Below are 27,966 nucleotides of genomic sequence, written 5' to 3'. Positions count from 1 at the left end.
CTCATACAACTGGCCTATATACTATACGTAACAATCAGTTGTACAATTCGATGAAATTGGTACAATACCATACTTTATTACTTAAAGCAACTCTGAATGTTCGCAAATACAACCGCGATCAAGGCCTACTTCGTGAAAGGCCACCATTTTCTTTTCGTGTATAAAACGTAATAGGTGAATTTTTCTTTTGTTGAAAAATTGAGAATTTTTATAGAAAAGGTAAAGTAGCAGCGACAATTTTTTGGTGTACAAAATAATAAACAAGATTCCGTTTGTAAAATTTTCCCTTCAACGCAAAATCATAATGGAAGATATCAAGCAGTTATTGCAACAGAATGTCTACCGATATGAATCAACGGACTCTAATTCAGCCACCGATAGCGAAGAGAGTACAATTTCAGGTGTGAAAAACTGTGTAAAGGCAGTTTGTCAAGGTCGAATGCCAACTAGGCGGCCCAATCCAAATGTTCAAAATAGAAATGCTTTGTTGGCACGGGAAAATCGTCGAAAGAAGAAAGCGCATTTAGAGGCAATGGAGAAGGAGTTGGAAGAAGTGCGATCGGCTAATAAGCAACTTAAGAAGGCGTTGAAACAGCAAATGAAAGCAGTAGGCCAACTTCAACGAGAAAAAAGGTATTTTCAGAGCGTTATTGCAAATCACAAAGAAATAGAGAATCTTATTAAAGCTCTGAATGTTCGAATGCATGTTCAGCAGTCTCCGGCCGTAAGTTCGCCGATGCTGAGTTCTCCAGTTCATTCGTATACCAGTCAGCAATTATGCCAGTCGTCAAGGATTGTACAGCAAACAAACGGTTTGGACAATGTTGAATGGAATGTCGCATCCACATCGGAAAATTCGGATAATGGTAGCGTAGGAATTTCATCAGAGTTTTCTTTTCAAGATGATCCAATAGAAATGTATAACATTTTAGAAAATTTATCTTCAGATTTCATACCATCGTCAGCTTTTAATGATACTTGGGTCGATATCTTACACGAAGACCACGAAGACCTAGGAACTAAAGGTTTAACAAAATTAACCACAGTTGGAGGAGAGCATAGTTATGCCGATGTTGATCAAGTGCCATCACTTGAAAGTATAGAATCTGATGCGGGCATTTGCTTACATATAAGGCAAGGAAAAGTGTCTTTAGAGTTTTGCCCGAATTGCAATTGGAATTCTAACGATTATCCATCTGCCAATATTTTGCAAAATTAATTGTTAATTAATTTGTTCTTTTTTACTTTTAGAAAACTAGTCTAATAATGTTATTTATGCTTTAATGAAATGTAAGGTTTTGTCATCGCTTAATCGGAGTGCGTAAAGTATTAAGGTGGGTTTATATCCCAAAGAGAATTGGTGTAAAATTATTGAATTTACTGTTTGTTGCAATTTTCAGCATACTAACTTGCAGTCTAACGGCTTTCAACCTATATACAACAAAAATAAATCTTTGGTTTGCTGCCTAATAAAACGAATTATGGTAATTCTGTAAATTGTTATAAATTTTGTTATAACTTGGTTGAATTAATAAGCAGAATATTCCATTTATGTAAATGCTTGTAAAATAGACTACCTATTCCTTATATTTTAGAGCACTCCGAATTATATTCGATAAAATGTGTTTTTGGATGTATAAGTTAAAATATTTACTATAATTAAATTAAAATTAATTACATTTCTGTTAACAAAATGATTTGCTGTTTTTGGTTTCGGTGAGGGCTTAAGTTGTCACAATGATGTATTTTGAATTTTACTTTAATTTAAAATTTTTCGAATTGAGGATTGAGTTATAGAATCGAACTACGGGATAAAAAATGGCAAATATAACATGCTAAAGTTAATAGTTTATTTCATAAAAAAAAAACATGATTATTTAGTATCGTCATATAATTGGTGTTAATCTAGGTTGACAGAGTTTGCTGCGCCACCAGTACGTAAACGTGTGTTGGAACTAGACCTGGATTGTTGGCTATCGTCGTCATCATCGTCATCGAATCCTTGGAATAAGCGTGTAAATAAGTCACCAAACATGCCGCCCATCAAGCCTCCGCCAGTTATTGTAGGTGGCGGTGCAACACCAAAGAAATGTATTCCTATTTTAACCAAATATTTCTCGAATGAAGGATCTCTATTCAATGACGGTTTATATAGATCACACAAAGTACGAAATGTGTCATGTCGTCCAGTGTCGATACAACGAAACAAAAAGTGTACAAAGTTTAATAGCGGTTGTTTGAATGGAGCCTCTTTGCGCTTAATGCTTGAATGATTTGAGGTATAGGAGGCAAAAGTATCTTCAGCAGTCTTCCGATCCTTTAAACATAATTGTTGTAGTACAGCCTGTACGATAAATAAATCCAATTCGTTTTCGTAGCCTTTATTTTTATGGATCTTAATTAATATACGACCGCAAAGATTTCCATCACGACTTAGTAGAAAGTGATGACGAGCCTGCTCACAACTTCCTTCAGCCCAAAATACTTGAGCAATAGCTTTGTGCATGCCGGGGTGCCCTAATGTATTGCCCGACATATCACTACTCCACTTTATTGCGCGGCTCTGCAAAAAAATATTCATGTAAGTTACTTATAGATTAGCTAAATTGAAAAATGTTACAATTAAGGTCTCGCGCTCCACTGTTGTAGAACTTAGTAGTCCAATAAGCGTGCCCAATCGCTGAATCCATATGTCGCCATCATTACTTTGATCATTTTCAACACTACCACGCTTATCTAATGTGTCAATAAGGAGGAGAGCTAAATCTGCTGCACTCGTTTCTTGTTGTTTCGAGACAAGCTTCATTGCCCCACTCCATAGTAACTCTAAGCAGTCCGCATATTTTTGCTGGCCGGTGTATCGAAAGTACAATGTGCGATACATTTGATGTGCTTCATAGTAATTGCCTGATTCAATTGAATTTTCCAGCTTAACAAGTACGCGGTTGACTCCACGCTGTACGCCACGATCTGCAGCAGTTGCGGTCATTGTTATTGTGGAGACGTGAAAAATCCTTTATTTTAAATATATTTATATTTTTTGAATAACGATAAAAATTTGTGCAAATTAGTCAGTATTTTATATTTGGACTTGCTAATAAATTCACGGAACGTCAAACTTTGATTCCTTGTTTTTAATTGACATTCTCTGTGTCTGATTCAAGAATGAAGTGTAAACGTCTAATAATAAAAACACACCTCTAGGAAAAATTTAGTTGTTTATTTTAAATAACAGCAAATCCGTAAATATAGTTAAAAAAATTTATACAGGAATGTTATTAATTTGAAAGTCCTCGGGCACTTAAAAATCCAACCGGGAATCAATATCTGAGTCCGTTCTGTTTAGGAAGATCCGTTTGGCATGGAAAAGAAGTTTGACGAGTGATACAGGCTCTATCTATCTATGAATTTATAGTTTTGGAACATTACTATTTATTTTGGCAGCAGTTAAGAAAGTGAAGTAGGAAGAGAAAATAATTAAAAAATGGCAATACATGCCCAAAAACAAAAAAAAGTTCCAAAAAATAAATTTTTCAAAGATTTCATCCAATGAAAATTGGGCGATAATTGACTACAAATACATAGATTGTAAATAATACAAAATAATAAAAATGTAACAGAATATTGATGAGAAAAACAAAAAACATCTAATGTTGACATTAAGGTTACAAACTTTTCTTTCGTAAGAGAAATCACGGTCCGAATTCACACATTGAATTGAATCATGATAAATAAATAACGCAATTTTTGGTTCATTCGCTATGTTTGTCTTTAATAGAAACATATGAATTCAAAACAATTCTCGCCTACACCCCAGTAAAAATTTTGTTACAGTATCCCCCGGATAATTGCACTTCAAAAATTGCACAATTGTTGTTTAAATTCACCGGGAAATCAATTAACCGATACCCGTTTAATTAAAAATTCATTGAATTACAATTTTACAACCTAAACATTAAAAAATAATCATTTAAGCACTTTAAGAATCTATTTAGTTTTTCGTAATGATATTTAAACAATATATTTTTATTTTAAACGGAAAAACTATAAGAATCAAAAACAAGATTACTTATATTTAAGTAATAAGTTTAAGGAACAAGAACAATTCATATTATTGTATACTATATGTGCAGCATTTAAATTCTCATATTTAGAGTTCGTTTCTTAATTTTTAAAATGTAAATTGAAGAAGTCTGTAATCTTTTTATACTCTTACAACCAGTTGCTACAGAGTACTATAGTTTTGTTCACCTAACGGTTGTACGTATCACCTAAAACTAAGCGAGGTAGATATAGGGTTATCTTTATACAAGTATATAAAAAGGTCGTGTCACGTTGTTTGTCCGCGATGGACTCCTAAACTACTGAACCAATTTTAGTAAAATTTAGCACACTGTGTCCAGTTCGAACCGACTTAGAAGAATAAAAACAATTATAAACAATTCATAAATAAAAAATACAGTGAAAGTTCTATTAAATGGACGCTCTATTAAGCGGACATCTAAATTAAACATGTTAATTGTTGATGTTTATTAAGTACACTCTATTAAGCGGACAATTCTATTCACTGGATAGAAAGGTTGGTAACCAAACACTGAGAAAGCAGCCTTAAATTCGTTATTTTTTCCAATGAAATTTATTTATATGAACATATTAAAAATTAAACATCAAGAATAATCCCTTGGATTTTTATGCCTGTATTTTCACTGTATTGAATAGTTTATTATATGAATAATAGCATAAAATATATACTATAACGCGTGGCTGGATCCCCTAGTACATATGTATATAAATGATCAGGGTGACAAGAAAAGTTGAAATCCGGTTGACTGTCTGCCTGTCCGTCCGTTCGTACAAGCTGTAACTTGAGTAAAAAGTGAGATATCTTAATGAAAATTGGTACGTAAGTTTCTTAGTACAAAAAAAAGTTCTAGATCGTAGATGGGCATAATCGGATCACTGCCACGCCCACAAATCGCCATTAACCGAAAACATATAAAGTGCCATAACTAAGCACTGAAATAAGATATAAAACTGTAATTTGGCACAGAGGTTCGCAGCAGCAAAAGACACCTATGGGCAAAACTTTTGAAAAAGTGAGCGTGGCCACGCACTCTAATATGTTTAAGGGGTATTCTGGTCTAGAAGCACGAATTTCACGTAATTTTTAAAGTGTCGTAAAAAAAAGGCAATTAATATTTTTAATATCCATTTTTTTTATCAGTTATTTGTTAATTTTAGAAGAGTACAGAAAAAAATTAAAAACTAAAAAAAAGTAAAAAATTTCAAAAATTATGAGCTGACGAAGTGGGGGGTCTCTAAAAATTTCCACGTGACCATACCCATGATTTCAACCCTCCTAGTTATCTGAAACCAAAAAAAAAAGTTTAATAATCTAGAATAATGTCGCAATGGCCGGAACTACGGAAAAGTGGGAAAAAAAAGTTTTTTTGGATCACTTTTTCTGACTATTTCGAATTTAAAAAAAAAATAAAATAAAAATTTGGGGAAGGGGCTAGTTCCAACCATAGACAAGCCTATAAAGAAGACTCTATATAAATTTCAAGTAAATCGGTCCAGTAGAACCTGAGAAATCGTGGGTATCGTTCCGAAAAAGTCAGTTTTGAGAAAAACGCGCTTAAAGTTTAGCGTAAAGTCTTTTGTTCGATTAGTTTCGGCCGATCCAGTTTGGATGCCGGGTCAGAAAAATGCCTATATCTCCGAAAATAATTTGAATTTTGAAAAATCCTTTTGTACATTTCAATTACATTACAATTTCTAGACCAGAATACCCCCTTAATGTATGTACATACATACATATATATGTATCTCCTAAACTGCTAAAGCGACAACAACGAAATTCGTCCAGCGCGAATACCACAAGAATTTCTACCGATAGTGTGGAAATACGTAGATGAAATGGGATGAAAACCCGTTCCTTCCCCATATAACGGTACTGTTCAAAACTACTAAAAGCGCGATAAATCAGTAACAAAATTAACCAGAGACGTACAATTTTGCCATCGTAATGGTATGACAAAGCTTTATAGGGGCCCAGGAAAAAATGTGTCGATGGGCGTGGCACCACCCACTTTTTGGTAAAATCCCAGATTTCGTATATGACATTGTTTTCATATTCCTATTTCACAAATGAGCGAAACCGGACAATAACCACGCCTACTTCCTATATAGTACAACTTTAAATTCCACTTGATTCGTTCAGTTTCCAGTACACAAATCAAGCAGCAAATAATATAACGGGATAAAACTTTGCAGGAATAATGTTTTTATCGTGTGACCAAAAATTGTTCGAATCCAAAAAAACTGTTCAAGGCCCTAGGTACCGAATATGTGGACCCCTGTACCCATAGTTGACTTTTGTTTGAAAATATCGGTCATTGTCGGAGGGATTGAGGAATTCCGGGATAGTACTTCTCTGATAATAGTATGTCTGTGTATCAAAAATGGGTTGAATCGGACCAATACTTCCCTTAGCCTAATATAAAGATTTTCGAACTTCCGAGTGACTTTGTACCACATACGAGTATGTACTATATATCGGCCACGTATTTTACTCATAACAGTGTATCTTTGTGCCTAAAATAAAAAAAATTGGCAAAAACTTGACATAGCCCCTGTACAACTAATATCAGCCTTTTCGGACATCCGGCTGCCATTATTCTATATGATTTGTTTTTTAGTATGTGACATGTAAATGGTATGTGGTAATGGAAAAATAGATAAAATCTGGTTGATACTACACCAACTGCCATGTAGTATACAAATAATAGTTTTCGGTCTTCTTACAAACCTTATGTGTCTGTTAGTATACGAGTTATATGTATATAGTATACATATGTATGTATATGAATTGACGAAGATTTAAGAGGATTTTCTTCTTTCTCTTGCTCACCAAATTGGACTGATTTCAAAATATATTCACCAAGACTAAGCCGAAGGCCTTGACAGCCAGTGCTTTAGTTGTTAAGTGGAATAATTATTTATATTTATTACTCTTGTAAATAAATAAATAAAAATAAAAAATAAAAATAAAAAAATATTAACCAAGATAAATAGTATGCTTTTAAATGCTGATGTCAGAGGTTACTTCTTTTTTTAACAAAAGATGTTTGTTCAATTAACCGAGGGAAGTTACAGGTTTTTTTTCAAAAGACATATTTTGAACTATTTTGAACCAATTATGAGGGAAAACCAATTAATCGGGTTCATTTAAGCGGGCGAATTTGCACGTATTTTAATGCAATATATTTTAGACCGGAATTCAAATTCAATTTTAATTTTATTACATAACCGGAGATCAATTATGTGGAGGATACTGCATACATTATTAAAAAAGAGCTAAGTTCTGGTATAACCAAACACTTTATACTCTAGAAATTTGCAAAGATCATAAGCGGAGAAATACATACTAAGTTGCCGTCCTGACGCAAGAGATGATCAAAAAAGATAGGGGCTGAGTGGAGCAGGAATCGTAAGATACCTCAGAAGTCTGAAAAGGGCAATGAGCTCAGAATCTGTCCGACTTCAAACGGAAAAAACTGAGTACAAACCAGTAGCAAACAGCAAGCCCACGAGCTAGAGGACCAGCTATCAAAAAGACCGATTAACATTCCGAACCAGACAACTGGAAGGGTCAACTGTTCCGAAGCAACAGACAATAAGGCCTGGTTATGGGCACACCTACGCTGAGGCTATAATATTCGTCAAGTAGGCAGTGCTCCCGAAGAACTTTCTGTCGCCCGAACAGCTGGTTGAGATCCAAAAGGCAATAATGTATGGGGTGCTTAAGGGCCGGAAAAGTTCATTAGTGTTTCAGGGGTGGCATTTAAGATAGGGCTTCTTATTGTTGACTGCACGGACGACACACAGCTGAATGGCTAACAATAGTAATACCTCACACTAGTGGCTGGTCAGGCGTAAAGCTAACCACAAAAATTGGTAAAGAAATACCCACACACACAATGTAAAAATCTTTCTTCCTAGGAGCGCGAACAAGTGGAAAGCATACACATTGGTCTTGTTGCAAGTCCAAATTGAGGGTATGTAAACCAATTATTGGAAAGTGCTAGAAGAAAACGATGAAATCACCTGTCTGAAACTAAACCCTTGTGTAGACGACGAATCGTTCACCAAAAGCAAAAACTGTTTCAGACTGAACTACCGGTGTGGCAGTATCCCGCCAAACTATGGAGGTCAGGAACGCAGAAAGAGGAACAGCAAATAATGAAGATCTGATGCTCTCGGATATCGGGAGCAAAAACTTAAAGGAAAATTACGCCTGTCATCAAGATAGCCCCAAATCAACATCTACCACGCTTTTGCTGCCTCGGCGGTAATAACTAACAAAATAGCTTCGAATGATCTGGACATAGTTCTGGTGCAGGAGTTCTCCAAAGGTCAGAGATCTAGTGGCAATATAACTCAACAATAAGAAAAAAAAGAACGACCGAAATTGTGGTAGTATTCAATTACCTCAGCAGCTAATAAAGCATTTCAAGATGAATCAATTTGAAAAGAGTTAGAGGGCCAATCACGTCAGACTAATCGTCATAGGGCAAATCCACCCAAATCTATCTATCTATCTGGGTATTTTATTCAGTTTGGCATTACGGCATATCATTACTCGAAATATATTCTATCCGATATAAGCACATATGCGTAATAAAGGTGTGGAATTTGATAATACATACATATATCGTCTCCTTACATAGGAATTGTACATATTTTGAGTGAAACCGTTTATTTTTGTACTCTTGTAACATGAGAGTAAAAACTGTAATTTGGTACAAAAAATCGCAGAAGCAAGGGACGCCTTTGGGCTAAAAATGTAAAGAAAAATGGGAATGGCTACAAGTTGAATGTGTATATCTTCCAAGCCGTTAAAGTTAAATCACTAAAATTTTGACATCTTCTTCTTCTTAATTGGCGTAGACACCGCTCACGCGATTATAGCCGAGTTAACAACAGCTCGCCAGTCGTTTTTCTTTTCGTTACGTGGCGCCAATTGGATATTCCAAGCGAAGCCAGGTCCTTCTCCACCTGGTCCTTCCAACGGAGTGGAGGTCTTCCTCTTCCTCTGCTTCCCCGGGGGGTAATGCGTCGAATACTTTCAGAGCGTCGACTCATCAGTTGTTGTCATCGTCCAAGCCTCTGCACCATATAGCAGGACGGGAATAATGAGTGACTTATAGAATTTGGTTTTTGTTCGTCGAGAGAGGACTTTACTTCTCAATTGCCTACTCAGTCCGAAGTAGCACCTGTTGGCAATAGTTATGCTGCGTTGGACTTCGACGCTGACGTTGTTATTGGCGTTGATGCTGATAATGTTCAAAGATAGACGAAATTATCTACAACTTCGAAGTTATGACTGTCAACAGTGACGTGGGTGTTTAGTCGCGAGTGCGACGACTGTTTGTTTGATGACAGGAGATATTTCGTCTTGTCCTCGTTCACTGCCAGACCCAGAACTAACGGCGCGGGTATTGAGGCCTATGATATCAATATCATCGGCATACGCCAGCAGCTGTACACTCTTATAGAAGATCGCACGATAGGGAATCGCTTTGTCTGAAACCTCGCATGGTATCGAACGGCTCGGAGAGGTCCTTCCCGATTCTGACGGAGCTTTTGGTGTTGCTCAACGTCAGCTTACACAGCCGTATTAGTTTTGCGGGGATACCAAATTCCAGACATCGCGGCATAAAGGCAGCTCCTTTTCGTGCTGTCGAAAGCAGCTTTGAAATCGACGAAGAGGTGGTGTGTGTCGATTCTCCTTTCACAGGTCTTTTCCAAGATTTGGCGCATGGTGAATATCTGGTCGGTTGTTGATTTGCCAGGTCTAAAGCCACACTGATAAGGTTCAATCAGTTTGTTGACGGTGGGCTTTAATCTTTCACACAATACGCTCGATAGAACCTTATATGCGATATTGAGGAGGCTAATCCCACGTTATTTGGCGCATATTGTGGGGTCTCCTTTTCTATGGATTGGGCATAGCACACTTAAATTCCAATCGTTGGGCATGCTTTCGTCCGACCATATTTTACAAAGAAGCTGATGCATGCTCCTTATCAGTTCTTCGCTCCGTGTTTGAATAGCTTGGCCGGCAATCCGTCGGCCCTGCCGCTTTGTTGTTCTTCAGGCGGGCAATTGCTATTCGGCCTTCTTCAGGGTCGGGTAATGGAACGTCTGCTCCATCGTCATCGATTGGGGAATCGGGTTCGCCTTCTCATGGTGTTGTGCGTTCACTGCCATTCAGCAGGCTGGAGAGCCATAATTTAAGTATTCTCTGGGCATCAGTGACTAGATCACCTTTGGGGGTTCTACGGTCTTGAAACCTTCTGTAAGCCGGCACATTTTTTCGTAGATTGGTAATGCTCGACCCCTGTCGGCCAGCTTATCATGCTCTTCGTACTCACGCATTTCGGCCTCTTTCTTCTTCTGTCTACAAATGCGTCTCGCTTCCCTCTTCAACTTTCGGTATCTATCCCATCCCGCACGTGTTGTGGTCGATCGTAACGTTGCGAGGTAGGCAGCCTGTTTTCTCTCCGCTGTGACACGGCACTTCTCGTCGTACCAGCTGTTCTTTTGCACTTTCCGAAAACCAATGGTTTTGGTTGCAGCTGTACGTAAGGAGTTTGAAATGCTGTCCCACAGTTCCCTTATACCGAGTTGTTGACGAGTGCTCTCAGAGAGCAGGAGTGCAAGCCGAGTAGAAAATCGTTACGCTGTCTGTTGTGATTGTAGCTTCTCGACGTCGAACCTTCCTTGTGTTTGTTGGCGTGCGTTTTTTGCTGCACAGAGGCGGGTGCGAATCTTAGCTGCAACAAGATAGTGGTCCGAGTCGATGTTAGGACCTCGGAGCGCACGCACATCTAAAACACTGGAGACGTGTCTTCCGTCTATCACAACATGATCGATCTGGTTGGTAGTTTTTCGATCCGGAGACAGCCAGGTAGCTTGATGAATCTTCTTATGCTGTAATCTAGTACTACAGATAACCATATTTCGGGCCCCGGCGAAGTCAATCAGCCTCAACCCATTTGGGGATGTTTCGTTGTGGAGGCTGAATTTACCGACCGTAGTGCCAAAGATGCCTTCTTTGCCCACCCTGGCGTTAAAGTCGCCAAGCACGATTTTGACATCGTGGCGGGGACAGCCTTCATCTTTGGTCACATTGTCCTTCACTTCCGTCGGGGCGTGGGCGCAAATCAGCGATATGTTGAAGAACCTCGCTTTGATGCGGATTGTGGCTAGATGTCAAATGTCACAAGGACTTACTCGTCTCTGTCCTTGTCCCGTTCATCGCATTTCTTGGACGGCGGTGATGTCAGCCTTTGTTTTTACGAGGACATCAACCAGCTGGGCAGCGGCACCTTCCCAATTAAGGGACCGGCCATTCCAGGTGCATGCCCTCAATTCGTAGTCCTTATTTCGTTTGCCATGGTCGTCATCAAAAGGGGGGTCTATTATCCGATGCTGTTGTTGGTTTTTCATTGGAGTGTTTTTTTACGTGGCGGTCCCAAACCAACACAACCCTATGCAGGGGATGTTTCGCTTTCTAACGGATGTTCTTAGGCTACCCAGAGGATACTTGGTCAAAGACCGGAAGTAGTGAGCTGCTTGAGCCATGTGTAAAGGAATCGTTTCTGGCCACTCCCAAGTGAATGGCGATCAGAGAACTTTCCTCACTTGCGTGAACTTCCACACATGACTCCATCCCAACAAGTCCATATAAATACTAAAAGACCGATAAATCAATAACTAAATGCGTCAGACATTACATTTTACATTCGGGATGGCACCACGCATATTTAGGTGAAATCGCATATCTCGGGACCTACTCGAACGATTTCGGCACATAATATTATTCTAACATTCCTATGTTACTAAATTGTGGAAAACTTTTTACCGAATATACATATATTATTGAAATTTGGGGGAAAATGTTTCTTTGATAAAACTTTACCCTTGTGCCAAAAATGGTTTGAACCGGATCAATACTTCCCTTAGACCTCATATACGTAATATAAGGACTTTCGATCTTTCAGTTGCAAGAGTATAAAATGTTCGGTTACACCCTAACTTAGCAGTTCCTTACTTGTTCATAATTAAAGCCTTAATAAAAAGCAACAACAAAAAAAAATTATAAACGCATTAAATATATTTATTATGACTTTCTTTAAATAACTTATAATTTGTAGAAATCAATTTCCTAACCTTAAATACAGATATATCAGTATATATTTACAAACATGTGTTGGATAACCATAAAACGTTAACCTAAATTTCGCAACCGAATTTTGGTGTGTGCTCATCACTAATGTCCAATTTTTAAAATACTTCATTAACAATTTCTGTTCATTACTCTCAAATACTTAATAATATGTTCGCCCAGTGTTTCATTAATATAGAATGACCAGTCGGTTTGCTTGCGTCTGCTTACTTGCATCTCATGCTCATGGGTTTGCAGTAAATCGCTCAGTGAACCAGAAGCTGTTGTTGGCACATTCTTTAATGAAGTTGAGGAATGTATGTAAGTCATAATACGCTGGTTTGTATAGTTCTCCTGTAAAAAATGAAAGGAGTTATTTAATTAATGACACAATAAAAATACATTTTTTTCTACTTTACCTCGTCAGAGCCTTTTTTATCTTTTACCAAATGTATATAATAAAGCGTTTTATCCATCGCATCACTTGTCATCTCCACCTTGTCTATGGGGACGACACAGATTAAACTGTAACTCTGCATCTCCATAAGTGCAAATACGCTAGATGTAAGGAGAGCATAACCCTGTCGCAATTGTTCATTCGTTACTAATGTCACCTCATGATTAAATAAGATTTGGTCCGATCTCAATGTGCCCGGTAACAATTTCCAAATACGATATGCTGACGGTTCAGTTATAATATTTACACAGATACTGGGAACACGCAATTCCGGCATGGTGTTGAAACCCACAGTATGCAGTACACCTTGTCCAGTAAGTGCTAACAATTCCGCCGCACCACTTAGAGGCTTTGTTACTGCGCCAACTAGACCTTTTCCAACACCAGTCATCACTTCTACGGGCGATCGCGCTTCCAGAGTGTGGCGAGCCAAGCCACCAACTGCACCCAAAATGCTTATACCCAAACCGGTTACACCCTGAGCCAATCCTTCTGTGAAACCGTGGGGCCGACAGCGACGCAGTGCTTCAGTACGTTCAATATGCTCTTGATCTAATGTAAGACGATCGAGATTTCGTGCAACAGACGCAGCCAACTTTGACACTGAATTCAATGTACCGGCCGTTACGTTTCGCAAAAGAGAAGCTGAGCCTTGTGTAACACCTATGATAAAACCCCACGGACCGCGAAAAAGTCCCTCTACTGGCATCGAAACGAAATCCCGCAAGCCTGTCGTAAAGGAGCGTGCTAAACCACTAGGGCTACCGAGTATCTCTAGTGAGCCCACAACCCAACCTGCGCCAAAAATAGCACCAGATAGGTAATGCATGCTTAGCGACTGTCCGAAACGCAGGGGCATTGTTAATATATGTTGACGGTTGTATGTGGAAAATGAGAGCGGCGAATGATCAAGTGCTATGTATAGTCGTATGGAAGTATGCACGGAGAGAAGCACACTAAGTGGCTCAATTTGAAACTCGCGTATCTGCAGCGGTTCGGCAATACAAATCGCTTGGCCAACGATGACACGAGGCAATAGATATTCACCACTGGCCAGAGTGATACGTGAACTAGGCAGTTCGGAGCGGTAAGCACAATTTGAAGGCGTACAATCCACAACTGCGTCCAGCAAACAGTTAAGATACGAGTCCTCGATGTAAATACGCATTGGACTGAATGTGCACACAATGGAATGCAGTTTCATTTCATCCTCAAAGAAACCAATGCTGAAATGCGCCATTAAGCCACGATTACGAAGATTCTGATAGGTGCGATCTAGGAAGTGCACCGGCGGCACAATCGGCTTCCGTTCGTATAATTCCTGTGCGCACAGCACCACAGGAAAATCATATTGACCGCACACGTAATTTTGATTATCCAATTGTAAATTGGGCAACAACAAGTGCAATTCTCTATCATCGTCGTCATCATCAAAGGCGATCAACGTATCATCGGCATACAGACCGACGATTTCAGATTTCGTACAGTTATTTATCTTCCCGTCGGCGTGCAAACTAACAATTAACTCCTTAATAAAGCAACGAATCTTTAGTTGGGTTTTCGTATCACATTCGTTCGAAAAGTGTCTGCACTTGGCGGGTGTGCTGCTCATAGTTATCGGTTCGTGAATGGCAGTGCTCGGTGAGATCGATAAGAGTGATGAATTCGGGCTCTCAATGTCGGTGGTAGCCTTCGATGTTAGCAGGCGAGAACGTAGGTCTTTTACAGAAAACTCTAGCTGTAGGGACGTAAAATGGTGTATTACAATTTTATTGTTATATATTTTATATGGACGTACCTGAGCTATGTAGTACACAAAAATACGTGTGACCCGATGTTTATCACAGACTATAACTTTGACGTCGCCATGGTTGGGTATATACAGAAACTTCTCCCATGTTCTATCGGTGCGTATCGGCTTTGACCATTTTAATGTTTTCTTTGTGGGATTTTCTAAATATATACACATATATAGAAGTTTGTCAATATTTAAGGAAATTTTAAGTCCATACCTTTATGCAGTGCTAGAGTGATATTGCACGTAGTAGACTCAACATCCGGGAAGCTCGTATAAAGCTCCGGTGGTGTATAGTAACACTTGCTGTATGCCGGCACGTGCTGATACCACTCGAAGTGGCGTCCACTATACTCAGGAGTAGTGTTTGAAACCTTGCTGTTTTCCGATGCGCTCGTTTGTGCGATAATGAAGGGCACATCAGTTTGATTGGTGACCAGCAGTGCTGGGCTATTGTCTTCAAATATATTCAAATAGTAAATGCGATCTTTTTCGATGAGTGTGGCAACTAATGGCAGAGATTCCTCCCCATTTTGTATTGCAAAGCTGCGTCTTGTAAAAGGTATACTCAGCGGAATGGGTATGGAGAAGTCATCGCTATCGGGCAATTTTAAGCTGATAAAGCAAATGTAAGCCGTATCCCTTGTACGTTTGGCCTTTTTATTGGGTCTTAAATCGTGGAATGTATTAATTGTTTGACCAATGCTAGATTTAAAAAAATGGAGCAAAGTTTAATTATATAATGTGAAACAAGCAAGATAGGATTCAGTGAAACCAAATTTTTGATAACTTAAAAAATTGTATACAATTGTATTAATCGTCTTAACATAGATGTAACCGCCTCTGTCGATGATCTATATTTAGGGGTTTTTGCAATCCAAAGGACTTTGCGGCTAGAACCTTGTTTAATAGTTGAGATATTTACTGTTAAGTCACGGGGACTAAGCGGAATTCGTATGTGGTTTATATTAATGTTGTGGGAAGATATGGTTCGTTATCACTAACTAGAAGTAACAAAATATAGGCGCTGTAGTCGATTCTTTCGTAAACTTAACCGATGAAAATTTGTGAAAAAAAATTTGTTTTTTTTTGGTTTTTATAACTCAATGAAAAAACAAAATTTTAAATTGTAAGCTCATAGTCTTACAAAAAATTTACTGCTTTACAAAAAACTATTTTTTTTTGTGCTTTGATTATGAATAGATAAATTGTTAGGCGGAGAACCGTTACAATTACAAGCTCATATTTAGAGAGCCTTTTAGAGGTGTCTATCAATCAATTTTTCAGAGTACGAACATGGAAAAAAACGCATTCGTTTTCTTTGTCATAATCTAATGTAAAATATGTGGCCTTTATAGTTTGTGGATGAGGCTATCAGCGCAAGTTAATCTAATAATTTTTTTCTTATAATCTGAAACTAGGGTTCACCAATATATGTATATCTAAGTATGTATTAGTATGTAATTCTCACCAATTTTCCGACCATTGCACTGTGTTCAACTCCAGTTTAGTAGCTAGGGCGGTAAATTCCTCGAGAGCTTGCCGTTGCACACTCTCTTTATGATCCATTGCGAATGTTAATAGCTGAAGTTTACAATTGGCGAAGTTGGCAACGACATATTTGGGACGCAGTCGAAATACGCGTTTTTCGTTTTCAATTTTGGATTCCAAAACAAATTTATAGACCTCCGCTGCATGTACTATCCCTATATCTATGCTATCATTGTCGGGTAAAACGTAGCCACGAGGGCCACTCGATGGATTGATGCCATTAGCATAAACTGGTATTGAACACACCCATGGTGAATCGGCATTTTCTAAAGGCAAATCTATGGTGAAGGCTGTGCCAATAAAACCCAACATTTCAAGGCAATTTGATTGGATAGTCGTTCGTATTTTGGATTCACCAAAACAAATGCCTATATCTAAGCCAGTAGCATTAATGAACATTGCCCAGGCAGTTACTTCCAAACATGTGGTGCACGAAAACTCTTTTGCGGGTTTAATACGATAGACAAGATCTGCAGCGCCGGTGCAGTGTGACATGCGTTCCACGCGTAATTCATCCTCGTCATCGATTGGCCATTTCGTAGACGGGGCTGTTTCCGCTCTCAGCTTATGGAGCGCGTCATCAATGCCCCAGTTCTTTTCATCATACCAAAAAAATGTGTTCCACTGCATGGATTTTAGCGAAAGAGTTTGCTCTGTGCCGCATTCGCAATTTAAAGGATACCTAAAATGAAGAATTTTATATAACAATGTTATTTTCATGTATACGATTCGCCTTACGTGGTGTTGAACTCAATTTTGTGCTCAGTCAAATGTGTGGCCGGTACATCGAGCGCAAATCGGCCGCCGCGTGGTTCGATTTCAAATAGTTTTCCAGTTGTACTCTCTGTGGCAGACAGCGGGCATGGCAGTCGTGATTGCAACTCAAATATTGGCCAAATTGTAACGAGTATTCGCTGCGGTTCGAATAATTCGTTGCAAAGGTCGGACATATCTTCGCGTACCACCCGAACCCAGAAGCTAACGAATTCGTTATTTGTCGTGGGTACTGCGGAATAATTAAAGTAAATGGTGGAAATAGAAGTGAGTAACTTTTTATATGCGTATTTTTAAACATTTTACATATTAATTTCTAAATGTGATAGCTATGAGGGCTAGATGCTTTACTCATCTAAATTTTTTTGTTTAAAATACACACCTTTCACTAACCAAGGTAATTTTTTGTTCGGCTTTAAGGGTATGTCACCAGTACGACCTTTAATCTTTGGCATCACCATTTTCAGTCTGAAAACAGTTACACATTTAAATAACGTATATTCATACTAATTTCGTTAAAAGTTTTCAAACAGCTAAATATCAATACCTCATAAATACATTTGATGTGCGTTGCACAGTCGCATAAAACGATGAGTAACCGTCGCTTTTAACCAAATACTCCAGCGATCTCTTTTCTTCCGCGTCTTTGGACTCATCAAAGCGCAGTTCTACGCGCAACTCTTGTGGAACCATAGACACCAACTCGATTTGACCTTTCAAGAGCACAACCACTTGAGTGGCTGACAGTTTTTGCAATTCAATTATCAGACACTTGTCACCGATACGTATGCTCTGCAGCAGTCGTTCACCATCGAATTTAAAAGGTATCGCCACCGGTTGGGAGGCGTCGGTAATACGCGTTTCATTGTCTGCAACGAAGAAAGTCAGCTCCTGGCTGTTGCCATCGTTGCCGAAGCTGTACAAGCTGCACTCCAGCGGTTGCAGTTGGATGCGCTCGGTTGTGCCAGTTTGTCCGAAAGAAACTAGCGCTTGCATGCGGTTCACAACAATACATTTGGGCAATAGAACATGGCAGTCACTCGGCGCATGCGCTTTGAACAGCTCCTGCCAGTGTGCTTTGGACGAGAGCAGCGTGTGCAGTATCGATGGCCCAATATTGATGCGGAATTTCTCAAGCACAGCATTAATATTTAATAAACGTTTTTTCTGATTTACAGTGACATAGCTTTGCAGTTTGGCATCCTCCAGCACTGGCAGCATATTCAAAAAACCATAATCCAGACATTTAACATTCATTATTAGATTACTGTCGATGCTGTAAATCTCTGGACTGTTGAATGCAGCATGAATGCTAAGCTTTTCAAGCAGTACAGTTAAAAATGCCTGACTTATTTGCTTGGTGGGCGCAAGTGTGTATTCAGCAAGTGCTGGTGGCAATTTGTACTCATCACTGACCTGATTGAATAACTTCACTTGCAGCGACGCACACGATAGCAGCATTTGCAGTTTGGGCACACTCTCCGACTGAAAAGCAGTGTCGATGCGCATGCAGCCTACAAGCACTTTTGGATGTAAAATAAAGTCCGCGTCGTTGCTTTCGAGCTTGAAGAGGTCCTCAATTTTTAAGCTTGGTATCTGCATTTACATTTTGGAATGGATTAAACAAATAAAAGGTTAAACAACAATAAAAATTCTAAGGTAAATATATGTGCTTGAATGCAGGTACGTACTTTGTCCTCCTCCTCCTCGCTGGGTTCGAAGCATTCACCGTTTACAGCCACCAACGATTGCATAATGACCACACGCCAAATGTTGGCACAAATTTCGCGTTCGGGCAGCACTATATCTTTGGCAGATGTCTCGGAGAGCCAGAACTCACTGAAGTGCAAGAAACATTCGTGCGACTCACTGAAGTATTCCATTTGGCAACGGATATTGATGGGTTTCTGTACCTGTGGGAGAAGTGTGTGCGCAATATTAAATCGGGCTTCAGTGGAGTGTCGCCGGTGTTTACTTACCGCCATCGGCACTGGAAATACTTGGATTTTACACATTTTTCTTGGTTGAGGGTAGCGCCAGCAAATGATGCCGAAATGCTTCTTAATTATTTGAATTTGATAAGGCAACGGCAGAAAAGCATCTGTAGACATTTCTACAAACTGGAAAGCGCCAGCGCTGTGTGTAGAAAAAATCATAAAGTAAGTATGTATATAAATATATGATAAGTTGTTGGAGTATTACCGCAAGTCGTCCTGATAAAATTCCTCGCGTGACAGTCTCTTCATGCTAATATTTCGTGATTTTAAGAATTCTTTGAAAGAAGGGGGTGGTAACGGTACCAAGTTGTCAGCCGACACTTCCGAAGGTGCACCTAATGGTGGACGGTTACGCAAGTAATTCGTCCACTCATCATTGAGACGAACTGTTAATCTTTCCAAACCCTGCTGTATGCGTTGCAGCTCCTTCAAGCCGCTCACATCCACATCTAGATGTAGTACGTCGAATTTCACTGTGCCACTCACTAGCGGCAAATAAAACCAAGGTTCGCTGACAAAAGTAAAGGACGAACGTATAGTAACCGGATGGAGGAATATCTTTTCGCCCACCTGCAGATGCAGTGAACCAACTGAGGCTTTGAGCACTGCCTTTTCGGGGCGCTGCAGGAATGTGGCACTAAGATGCATATCCGCGCACACTAGTTTGCCCTCGTATTCTCCAGTATGCTTTATCAGCACCATCACTTTATCCAACTTTACATGCAGCCGATCACAGTCGTAGAAATGGTTGCGCATGAGCATAATTTTAGAAGCACTTTGCACAACTCTTAACGAACGCGGATTGAGATAGCCGCTTCGCAATATGGTTTGATACAGGATTAGTGAGTTCTGCATCAGAACAACCGTCTGTTGCTCCTGCAGTGTTGCGATTATTGGCCTGGCTATTTCCACATCTGTTTCGATGAGCTTTTGTTTGGTTATGTGTTTGCGTATGGTGAAAAGAGGAGGCGGTATGCCAGTTGGCCCCAATTCACCTGGTCTTGTGTCGATAAATTCAATAGGAGACATGCTAGCAGAGGTAGCATCCGCTGAAGCGGTAGGCATGGAATGTATACTTAGATTGAATACTGACATCTGCGTTGTATTGTCGTATATATTTTGCGTGAACATATAGCTTGGTTGCGACACGGTCAAGGACAACAGGGGCACCAAAAGTGAGGCTTTCTTTTTGCATTTATCTTGTAGCTCATCGGTGTTTGATAGCTCTGCGCTGACTTGGTATAAATCTATTGTGAAAGTACCGGCAATGAATGATACAGTTTGTGGGAACTTGCACCCATTAGCATCGGTTGACGCAGTGCGTGTGGATTGATGTTCCACGCGCGATAATTGCGAGTGTATGCCCGAATCGGCTTTTACGTTTTGTTCCGTATTTTCATCGATCGGTTCAAAGGCTGGCGCAGAGTTGCGTGTGTTTTTATGCGTGGGTGCAATGAGTAGCTCCCCACACTGTAGGGTGCTGCTTGAGTTTGGACCGACATGTTCAGATACATTTTGGTGGGAACTTGATTTTTGTTTTTGTAAGCGTATGCTGCTGGTTTTTCGTATGGAAACACTTTTTTCAGCGGTGCTGGCGTTTAAGAAAAAAAGGTTAATTTAACGTGCAGTTCTAAATATGAGTTCAATTTAGCACTTACGCCTGTAGTTTAGTTAAGCTGTAGGCCATTAATCCTAATGCGTATAGCTGATCCGTATTGAGTGTAGCCACTAAATCAGATGCACAATTAAATTCGAGCGCCTGCCCACAAATTAATACATTATTATAGGCAATGCACGGCGCAAAGATGCCTATAAAAGTGAAATGTGTAAATATGTCCGTAATATGCGGCGATGCCTCGCGATTCTGCGTGTTCCACTCAACCGCTGGATTCGTGTGTTGAAAAGTTTTTGCTTGCTGTGCCATGTGTTCCAAAATCTCCTCCCAATCACCGCTAGACACGGATATATTTAGCAACACCATTTCGTATTGACGATCCTCAACCAAAGAGCCGGGTGTGTTTAGGAAGCCCAGTTGAGCGGCCTTGCTGTACACGTCGGGTCGTATTGGCGCACGTTGTAGTGGATTCTCCAAATTTGGTGTTATCTTCATCGACTCAAGCTAAGGACATTACACGATGAGAGAGTTTGCCATACAATAAAGCTAATTATGCTTACCTTCCATATGAGCACTGTGCAACATTCGCGGTTCGTTGACAAAGGTGTATACAACGTAAAACCTTTGCTATCCAAATGTATTAGTGGTAAGTCGGCAGCAGTTGGTGGATTCGCTTGTATTTCTGTGACTGTCGCTTCTTTGGGATTTGTGTTGCAACCATTCGCAACGAATAGCATACCTAAAGAGCCTACAAACTCCTTTAAAATATCCACATCGATGATTATTTCCATGGCTTGAATTGTGACTATAATTTCGGCTATAGAGCGACTGGCATCATATTTCGGTTTTACACCGATGCGTGTATAGAAGCTCTTAAGACCCACTGACGTGTACACAAAGTTCAAAAACGGCAAATTGGTTACCTCACCGAGCATTTTCAAACGCAAACCGGGTTGAGCAATCCAACCATCATCCGCATCTGGAGTATAGTACAGCAGATTGCATTGTCCAACTTTGCCCGTAAATTTGGTGAAGTCTTCACGTTTATCAACGGTTGAGAGCAAATCTTCGAGCTCGAGCACCATTTTGCTCTTGCGTTCTTTGGCTGTCAATTCACAAATTATCTTAGCGATGGACCATTGGCAGAAAAATGACGTGGTGGATGCAGCTGTACTTCCTGTGCGAAATAATCAAATATGTATTACAACAAATATACGTTTTAATCTTATTAAAAGTATTTACTCTTCTCTAAAAATACTGAGGACACCGATGAACTAGTTTCCAGTTCCAAAAAATGTTTTATTGCCGCATTTTCTTCAGATGCAGTAACAACACGTATAGGAGGAGGGACCTTTTGCATTTGTGCGCTGGAATTTAGTGTCGCCATGGGCCCTATAAGCTTGATGACGTTACCCAAAATACCCATATGTGTATGTAACGCCTTACACTAGAATGGAAACAAATAATCATTAGACATTTCATATATGTATGCAACAAGGGACAACCGTTAACTTTGGCTGGACCAAAGCTAGAACACTCTTCTCAAATAAAAAAGATTTCCATACAAGAACTAGATTTTGATCGGTCAGTTTATAAGTCAACTACAACTGTCAAATGACACACGAACGTAACTAAAAGGACTCAGCTCATGCTGATGATTTATAATTGTTTTTTTGGGTGTTACAAACTTCGTGGGAAACTTAATATACCCTGTTCAGGGTATAAAAAGGAAATCATACATAGAGATCGAACGGTGACTAACTAACCTTAGCTTCGGACACATGAAAATGTATAGGCATCGTATCCACATGCACCGTTATTGCATCTACTTCCTCGGCTGTGCTTTGAGCTTGCGTTGTTGGAGTGCTGGTTTGCAAATTCATAACTTCTGTTGGTGGTGGTAGCGGAGAGGATCCTCCGTCTTTATTTGCCACAGCCTCTGCTACAAGTTCGCTTGGCATTTCTAATGCAGAGCTTAGTGTCGACATCGGCACTGACGTTATATTGGCTTCCGTTTGTTTTTTGTGGGTAACAACAATTGTTGCCGTGGTATAAACATCTGGCAGCAAAACGTCCACTTCTAGACTGTTATACCTTTTCAAGCTGAAACCATACAATGCAATTACCCAATTAATAGTGTCTTTCGGTGCTGTATATATGGTGAACTTCTCCTGGAGATTGGTACGCGATAAGTTTTCAGCGTTCGTGGAACGCATAGAAAATTTAGGCAATTGAATTTGCGTGTATTCATTCAGTAAATCTTCTTTATCTTTAGACCATTTGATTTTTTCCGCTATATTCAGAGTGATGTGGCCCAATTCTAAGCAGATGACAAGTGATTTTATTTGTTGCCATAATGAAGTAGTTGTTGCCTCAGCGGTGGTGGTCGGGGAAACGCTTACAGTGTCTAAGTCCACTTTTTCATCGCGTTCGGAGCTGAAGTGTATCGTTTCCTCAGGCTGCGAAATTTTGCGCGAAGGCAGAGAGTTGCGCGAGGAGCGACGCATCAGTGGCGGTGCAGCACCTGTGCCACTGCTGGTAATATTTGTATGCACACGAGGCGGGTGGCTACTGCTCACATGTGTTTGTGACGGCGTTTGTGCTTGATACTGCTGTGTGTGGAGCTCCACTTCACTTGCCGGCTCTTCAAAAGAAAATTAAATAATTTATTGACCAACAAAAATTTGCCATTTGCGCTTACCTTTTTCGACTTTATGATCATATTCTTCTTGGTACTTGAGGAATTCGAGCAATGTTGCATCGACAAATATGGCGATTGGTTCGATCCAAACTGCTAGCGCGACGAGCGCTTCTTTTTTATTTGCCGCGGTTTGTATGCCTTCCGGATTCATTTGTACACTAGCCATGAGCCACTTTTTTGGCTTATTACCTCTTTCGGAGTCCAACAATAAATGTTTGGTTCGACAGTGGTCGGTGTAGGTCACCACATGGGAGAGCAATCTGTAGAGTTCCATATACCCCGTATTATAACTTTGAAAGCATTGGAATTCGACGCGTAGGTCTCTGATTTCGGTATGTAGTGTTGGTTCGCTTTCATTTTTTATTATTTGCATCGATTGATTTGCTACTTTCCACAGTAAATATGGCCGATAGCTAAGTACACAATTTAATAGACGCTGAGCAATTATTAAATTGCGTTTATTGAAATCAATATGGATAAGTTCAAAATGCAAATCTAATTTTCTTAGCGGTATTAGTATGTCTTCCTTCCAGTTATGCTTTTGCAAAAGATCGGAATAAGTCAATTGCAGGTGTGGTATATGCATCAGTCTAACTGTAGTTTTGCGCATTCGGTTCACCATCGATACAGAAAGTTGTGACATGCGTAAAGCGTAATTGTCATGGCAGGCGTCAAGTAGCATATGCGGTTTCTCTGGCAATTGGCATGTAGTGTGCACAAGTTTGTCGACATGTAACGGTTTGCAAAGTGTGCCATCCAGATGTCTGATATGTACCAAGAAATAGGGCAATGCTAGCTTTAAAGCGCTCGGCAACCGATTGTGTGTGTGCTTTTGGGTTGCTGTTGTTGCTTCTGTGCTGGTGTAAATCTCAAAGTTGATATTTTTCAAATCGAATTTATAGATACAAATTGGTATGTGCTCCATAAGCTCATCGTAGTCCTCCATAAGCGGTGGTGGCAGTTTCGATATGTTTGTGTTGCTTTGAACTGGTGTTTCTAATTGGTCTACATGATAGCCTGAATAATCGTAAGAATCAATTAAATCTTGTATTGTTTGTTTAACCTGTCGAAATGATTGATTCCACCGGAATGTGAGACCGGAAGATAGCACACGATAAGCAAGATGTGTGTCCTTAATAGTTTGTGCTGCTGCTTCGTGCTCCGGTTGTCTGTTATCACGCACTTTTGTTGTATTATATTCGACGGAATCAAAAGCAATAATCGGTGTGCGATTAAGTAAATACTCATCTGTATATGTCGACATATATTCGTTGTAATTAATGCACACCTTGTTGTCCATAGTTGTAATCTTCTCGTCGAATAAACTGCTCTCCATAAAACCAGTTAGCTTTTCCAACTGAAAGTTGATAAGAAGAATTAATTAATTTATATGTATACTCCAAGTAATTTCATGAATAATTTACAGAAGAACTAGTAATCAATGCCGCTTCCGAAATGTCATCAATTTTGTAGGAGCCCAACGGATCGACTATTAAATAGGAGATGCCTGATTTCATGCTTCGCCAATTTTGGTCTTCACACGAAACTTTTTCAAAGTATAAGCCGCCTAGGGTTAGCCGCACAATAGGTGTATATTTAATACGTTTTGTATTGCTAACGAAAGTGTCAACTATTAATTCGGAGTTTTTCAGCGTGACATTCAACTCTTCCAGGTATAAACCAATGTCTCTTAAATGACCAGATATCTCTTCGACATTGGGTTCTTCGAAAACAGGCGGCTCAAAAGATAGTGTTGGCAGTTTATTCCAAGCCCATAACAAAAATGAATCCCGGCTAGCAACTTCATTCTCCTGGTCGATGATCACATCTTCCTGTTCGGTTGTCAAGTTTTTAGAACTGTTTCGCCCGAATTCTCTCGTTATATCTATAAGGCGCATAATCATTGGAAACTGCATAGACGTGATATTAACGTCCATTGATTTGGTAAAAATTCCAATGCGCGTGAGACTCGTTGTTGTCATGGTATTTGTATTATATTTACGCAAAATGCGCACCTCAAACGAACACCTGTAAATGAAATAAATATTAAAAACAGAAAAACTGTAACTTCGGTTGGCCCGAAGCTATAATACCCTTCACGAATAAAAAAAGTACAAGGACTTGAGTTTTACCGAGCAGTTTATACGTCGGCTATACTTTTTGGGAGATTGTAGTATTGGCTTGGCAAATAAATTTTTCCAAATTTGGTTAAATCGACACAGTTCGATGATCGGCATTTATATGTATATATTTTATAGGGGCTACGGCGTTTCCGTGGGTGTGTTACAATTCGTGGACAACTTAGTATACTACTGTTATCAAATTGAAAGGTGAATTTTTAATTTATACTTCGCGTGTTTTCCGAATCGGTAAATTTTTTTGTAAGTTGGTAGTACTGTTAGTGACATCTATGCTAAATTTCACTTCAAAATGTTCATTAGTATTTGAGATACTCGTCGTTTTGTGAGACTCTAAAAGTGAATTTTCGATTTTTACTGTTTGAATTTTTTGAACAAAGAAGAGCGATAATGCACCATCTCATACTACATTGGTTATCCGTGATCATTTCGCCACATTTTCAATTAATATCGTGCTGCAACCACCGCATTCGCCTGATTTACCTTCGTATAACTTCTGGCTATTCAGCAAATTCACATGACCACTCCGAGGACACCGTTTTGACTCAATTGAGGATATAAAAGCTGAATCGAAAGAAGTTCTAATGGCCATCACCACGAGGATTTTTCCAAGTGCTATGATGACTGGAAAATTCATTGGCATAAGCGTATTGCTGGAGGGAATTACTTTTAAGGAGATGAAACGGACAAAATTCACTTTTCAATTTAATTACAGCAGTACACTGGTCACAAAATATAAGCATATGCAGTTGTACATTACCTGTATAAAATGGGCTCCTGACACACCTCAATGTGTCCCGCAGAATTTCTTTTGTCTATGCATATTGTGAGATCAGAGACTTTAACTAATTTGCGCATTAAAACTTTAACAGGATGGACATCGGTCATGGTCATTTTCCAACGCTCGTCAGCTGCGCCAAATTGCAAAAGCTGCACATTCATGGATACGACAATATCATCTTCCACATACTTTAAAATTATATTTTGGCACTCCAAGCTAATGTTGTTAATTATTTTGTTAACTATACCAGAGCCAGGTGTTTGTTGCGTCGGCTGTTGATCTTCTGAACGTCTGCGTCTTTTGGTAGTCTCACCAGCCTTGCGTTGCGGTGACGAACTTGCTGAGGATACATCATCTGGTTTATCGCGCCTTAACTTGAGTACAAACTCAATTGTATTGATTATAATACGAATCGGTTCAGATGTGATCTTTGTCCAGGGCACACGTATGGTCAATTCATGTACGTGTCCTGATAAAAACTCGCATGGTAATTGCAGCTCCTCTTCCAGCACGTCCAAACGCAAATCTAGATTTTGTAACGTGGCTTCACCTTCCCATAGAGAGAGTTGCATATCCTCGGGACGTATGTTCTTCACATACTTTGCCACGTATTCCATTATTACGGGTGTAACGTAGGATTCAATTCGAAACATTTTGACCAATGTTTGTAACTTATGCACCGAAATACTTTAAAAAATTCTTGCCTTAGTTTGGCTTTTTTCTAACTTTTAAATTTTTATTGCATATAAATATGCATTTTTGTGGTGCACACACCCATAAATTGCACGACAGTTACCAATTTCAAGCAAATTGCAAATAAATTACGTGCAGTAGAATTTTTATTTTGACATTAGATATCAGCTGACAAGATGTCAAACATCCACTTTTTGATTGGTCGTCTAAAAGCCGGTTGTTTATTTAGAAACGTAAAGTAAAAACGAAACACGATAAAGAAATAATGTAAACAAAAAGAAGCCTTATTCCAGAGAACGTATATTATATACGTTCTCTGCTTATTCTATAGTTGTTGATATTAACCCTTAGCTGAACGCATATGAACTTTAAGGAAGAGCGTTAGGTGAGAAATTTGTGATATTTAAAAAGCGTTATCATTCATCGTCGAACTGTCATCGTAACCGGTTGCTTTTCGCTCTGTGCTTATTGAGTTTGTTAAAACGGTATAACGGTTTGTTCTGCGTTTATATTACGCTCGTGCTTTGTTTGTGAATTAATTTTTTATCGTTTTATATCTTTTCAATCACTTAATTTCAATAATGAAAAAGAAAAGAAAAAAACCAAATCCGATCCCGTTAGACCAATTTCCAGAATTACCAGTCTCAAACACGGATGATCCAAAATTTTTGGTCATGTCATCGCTGGACGACAACAAGCCACTTAATTCGTTATCATGCTTCGCTACGTATAAAGGTATTCAAGCAATCAGTAAGGAAGTAAGTAAAGTTACTGAGCTACGTGATGGTAGCCTACTGCTCTTTGTAAATAACAACAAAACAGCTAGCAAATTTCTTTCTGCAAAAATTTTACCTGGCGGAGGTCATATCAATGTCAAGCTTCATAATACTTTGAATACGGTTAAAGGCACCATATACGCCCCATTCCTGAATAACTTATCAGAAGAAGATATTGTTGATGGTCTTAAGGAGCAGGGTGTTTCTGCTGTACATAAGTTTTCACGAATTGCTGACGGCTCCCGTAATCCTACGGGTGTAGTTTTATTAACTTTTGATAAATACAAACTTCCTGAAAGAATTGATGTTGCCTGGAGGAACCTCACTGTCCGTCCGTATTACCCTAATCCTATGCGTTGTAAGCAATGTCAATTAATTGGCCACACAGCAAAATACTGCCGTAATTCACCTTCTTGTGTCTCATGCAACCTCCCTTCCGATCATACCCCACCT

General features: G+C 39.4%; 3 protein-coding genes across 9 annotated transcripts; 1 reads left to right on the top strand and 2 right to left on the bottom strand.

Moving 5' to 3' along the window:
- Positions 1-98: 98 nt before the first annotated feature.
- On the top strand, positions 99-1,697 carry LOC126751294 (uncharacterized). 7 transcript variants are annotated; one of them, XR_007665868.1, is made up of 4 exons: positions 226-866; positions 933-1,134; positions 1,252-1,334; positions 1,401-1,697. XR_007665868.1 is itself a non-coding variant. In XM_050461451.1 (3 exons), the coding sequence occupies exons 2-3, from the start codon at positions 440-442 to the stop codon at positions 1,217-1,219; spliced, it is 714 nt and encodes a 237-aa protein (XP_050317408.1). In that variant the 5' UTR covers positions 99-219; positions 323-439; the 3' UTR covers positions 1,220-1,697. The 7 variants fall into 7 exon arrangements, 5 of the variants coding, with proteins under 5 accessions (XP_050317408.1, XP_050317407.1, XP_050317405.1 ...); XM_050461451.1 differs by adding an exon at positions 99-219 and having other exon boundaries at positions 323-866; positions 933-1,697; XM_050461450.1 differs by adding an exon at positions 99-219 and having other exon boundaries at positions 312-866; positions 933-1,697.
- Positions 1,698-1,828: 131 nt separating this feature from the next.
- LOC126751283 (Golgi to ER traffic protein 4 homolog) lies at positions 1,829-3,119 on the bottom strand. Its single transcript, XM_050461414.1, has 2 exons — positions 2,621-3,119; positions 1,829-2,563 (listed from the first exon to the last, which is right to left on the bottom strand). The coding sequence occupies exons 1-2, from the start codon at positions 2,987-2,989 to the stop codon at positions 1,901-1,903; spliced, it is 1,032 nt and encodes a 343-aa protein (XP_050317371.1). The 5' UTR covers positions 2,990-3,119; the 3' UTR covers positions 1,829-1,900.
- A 9,047-nt stretch (positions 3,120-12,166) lies between these two features.
- LOC126751262 (intermembrane lipid transfer protein VPS13B) lies at positions 12,167-26,834 on the bottom strand. The gene is made up of 18 exons (XM_050461379.1): positions 26,024-26,834; positions 24,550-25,153; positions 23,126-24,482; positions 22,191-23,068; positions 21,667-21,871; positions 20,985-21,601; positions 20,468-20,928; positions 19,015-20,400; positions 18,792-18,948; positions 18,504-18,725; positions 17,360-18,408; positions 17,195-17,280; positions 16,777-17,044; positions 15,959-16,720; positions 14,705-15,192; positions 14,491-14,645; positions 12,655-14,430; positions 12,167-12,589 (listed from the first exon to the last, which is right to left on the bottom strand). The coding sequence occupies exons 1-18, from the start codon at positions 26,695-26,697 to the stop codon at positions 12,368-12,370; spliced, it is 11,367 nt and encodes a 3,788-aa protein (XP_050317336.1). The 5' UTR covers positions 26,698-26,834; the 3' UTR covers positions 12,167-12,367.
- Positions 26,835-27,966: the final 1,132 nt, after the last annotated feature.

This window comes from Bactrocera neohumeralis, chromosome 2, assembly GCF_024586455.1.
Source record: "Bactrocera neohumeralis isolate Rockhampton chromosome 2, APGP_CSIRO_Bneo_wtdbg2-racon-allhic-juicebox.fasta_v2, whole genome shotgun sequence".
Taxonomy (NCBI): Eukaryota; Metazoa; Arthropoda; class Insecta; order Diptera; family Tephritidae; genus Bactrocera; species Bactrocera neohumeralis.
The sequence above is the reverse complement of the archived record's forward strand: the minus strand, read 5'-3'. Positions and strand labels throughout refer to the sequence as shown.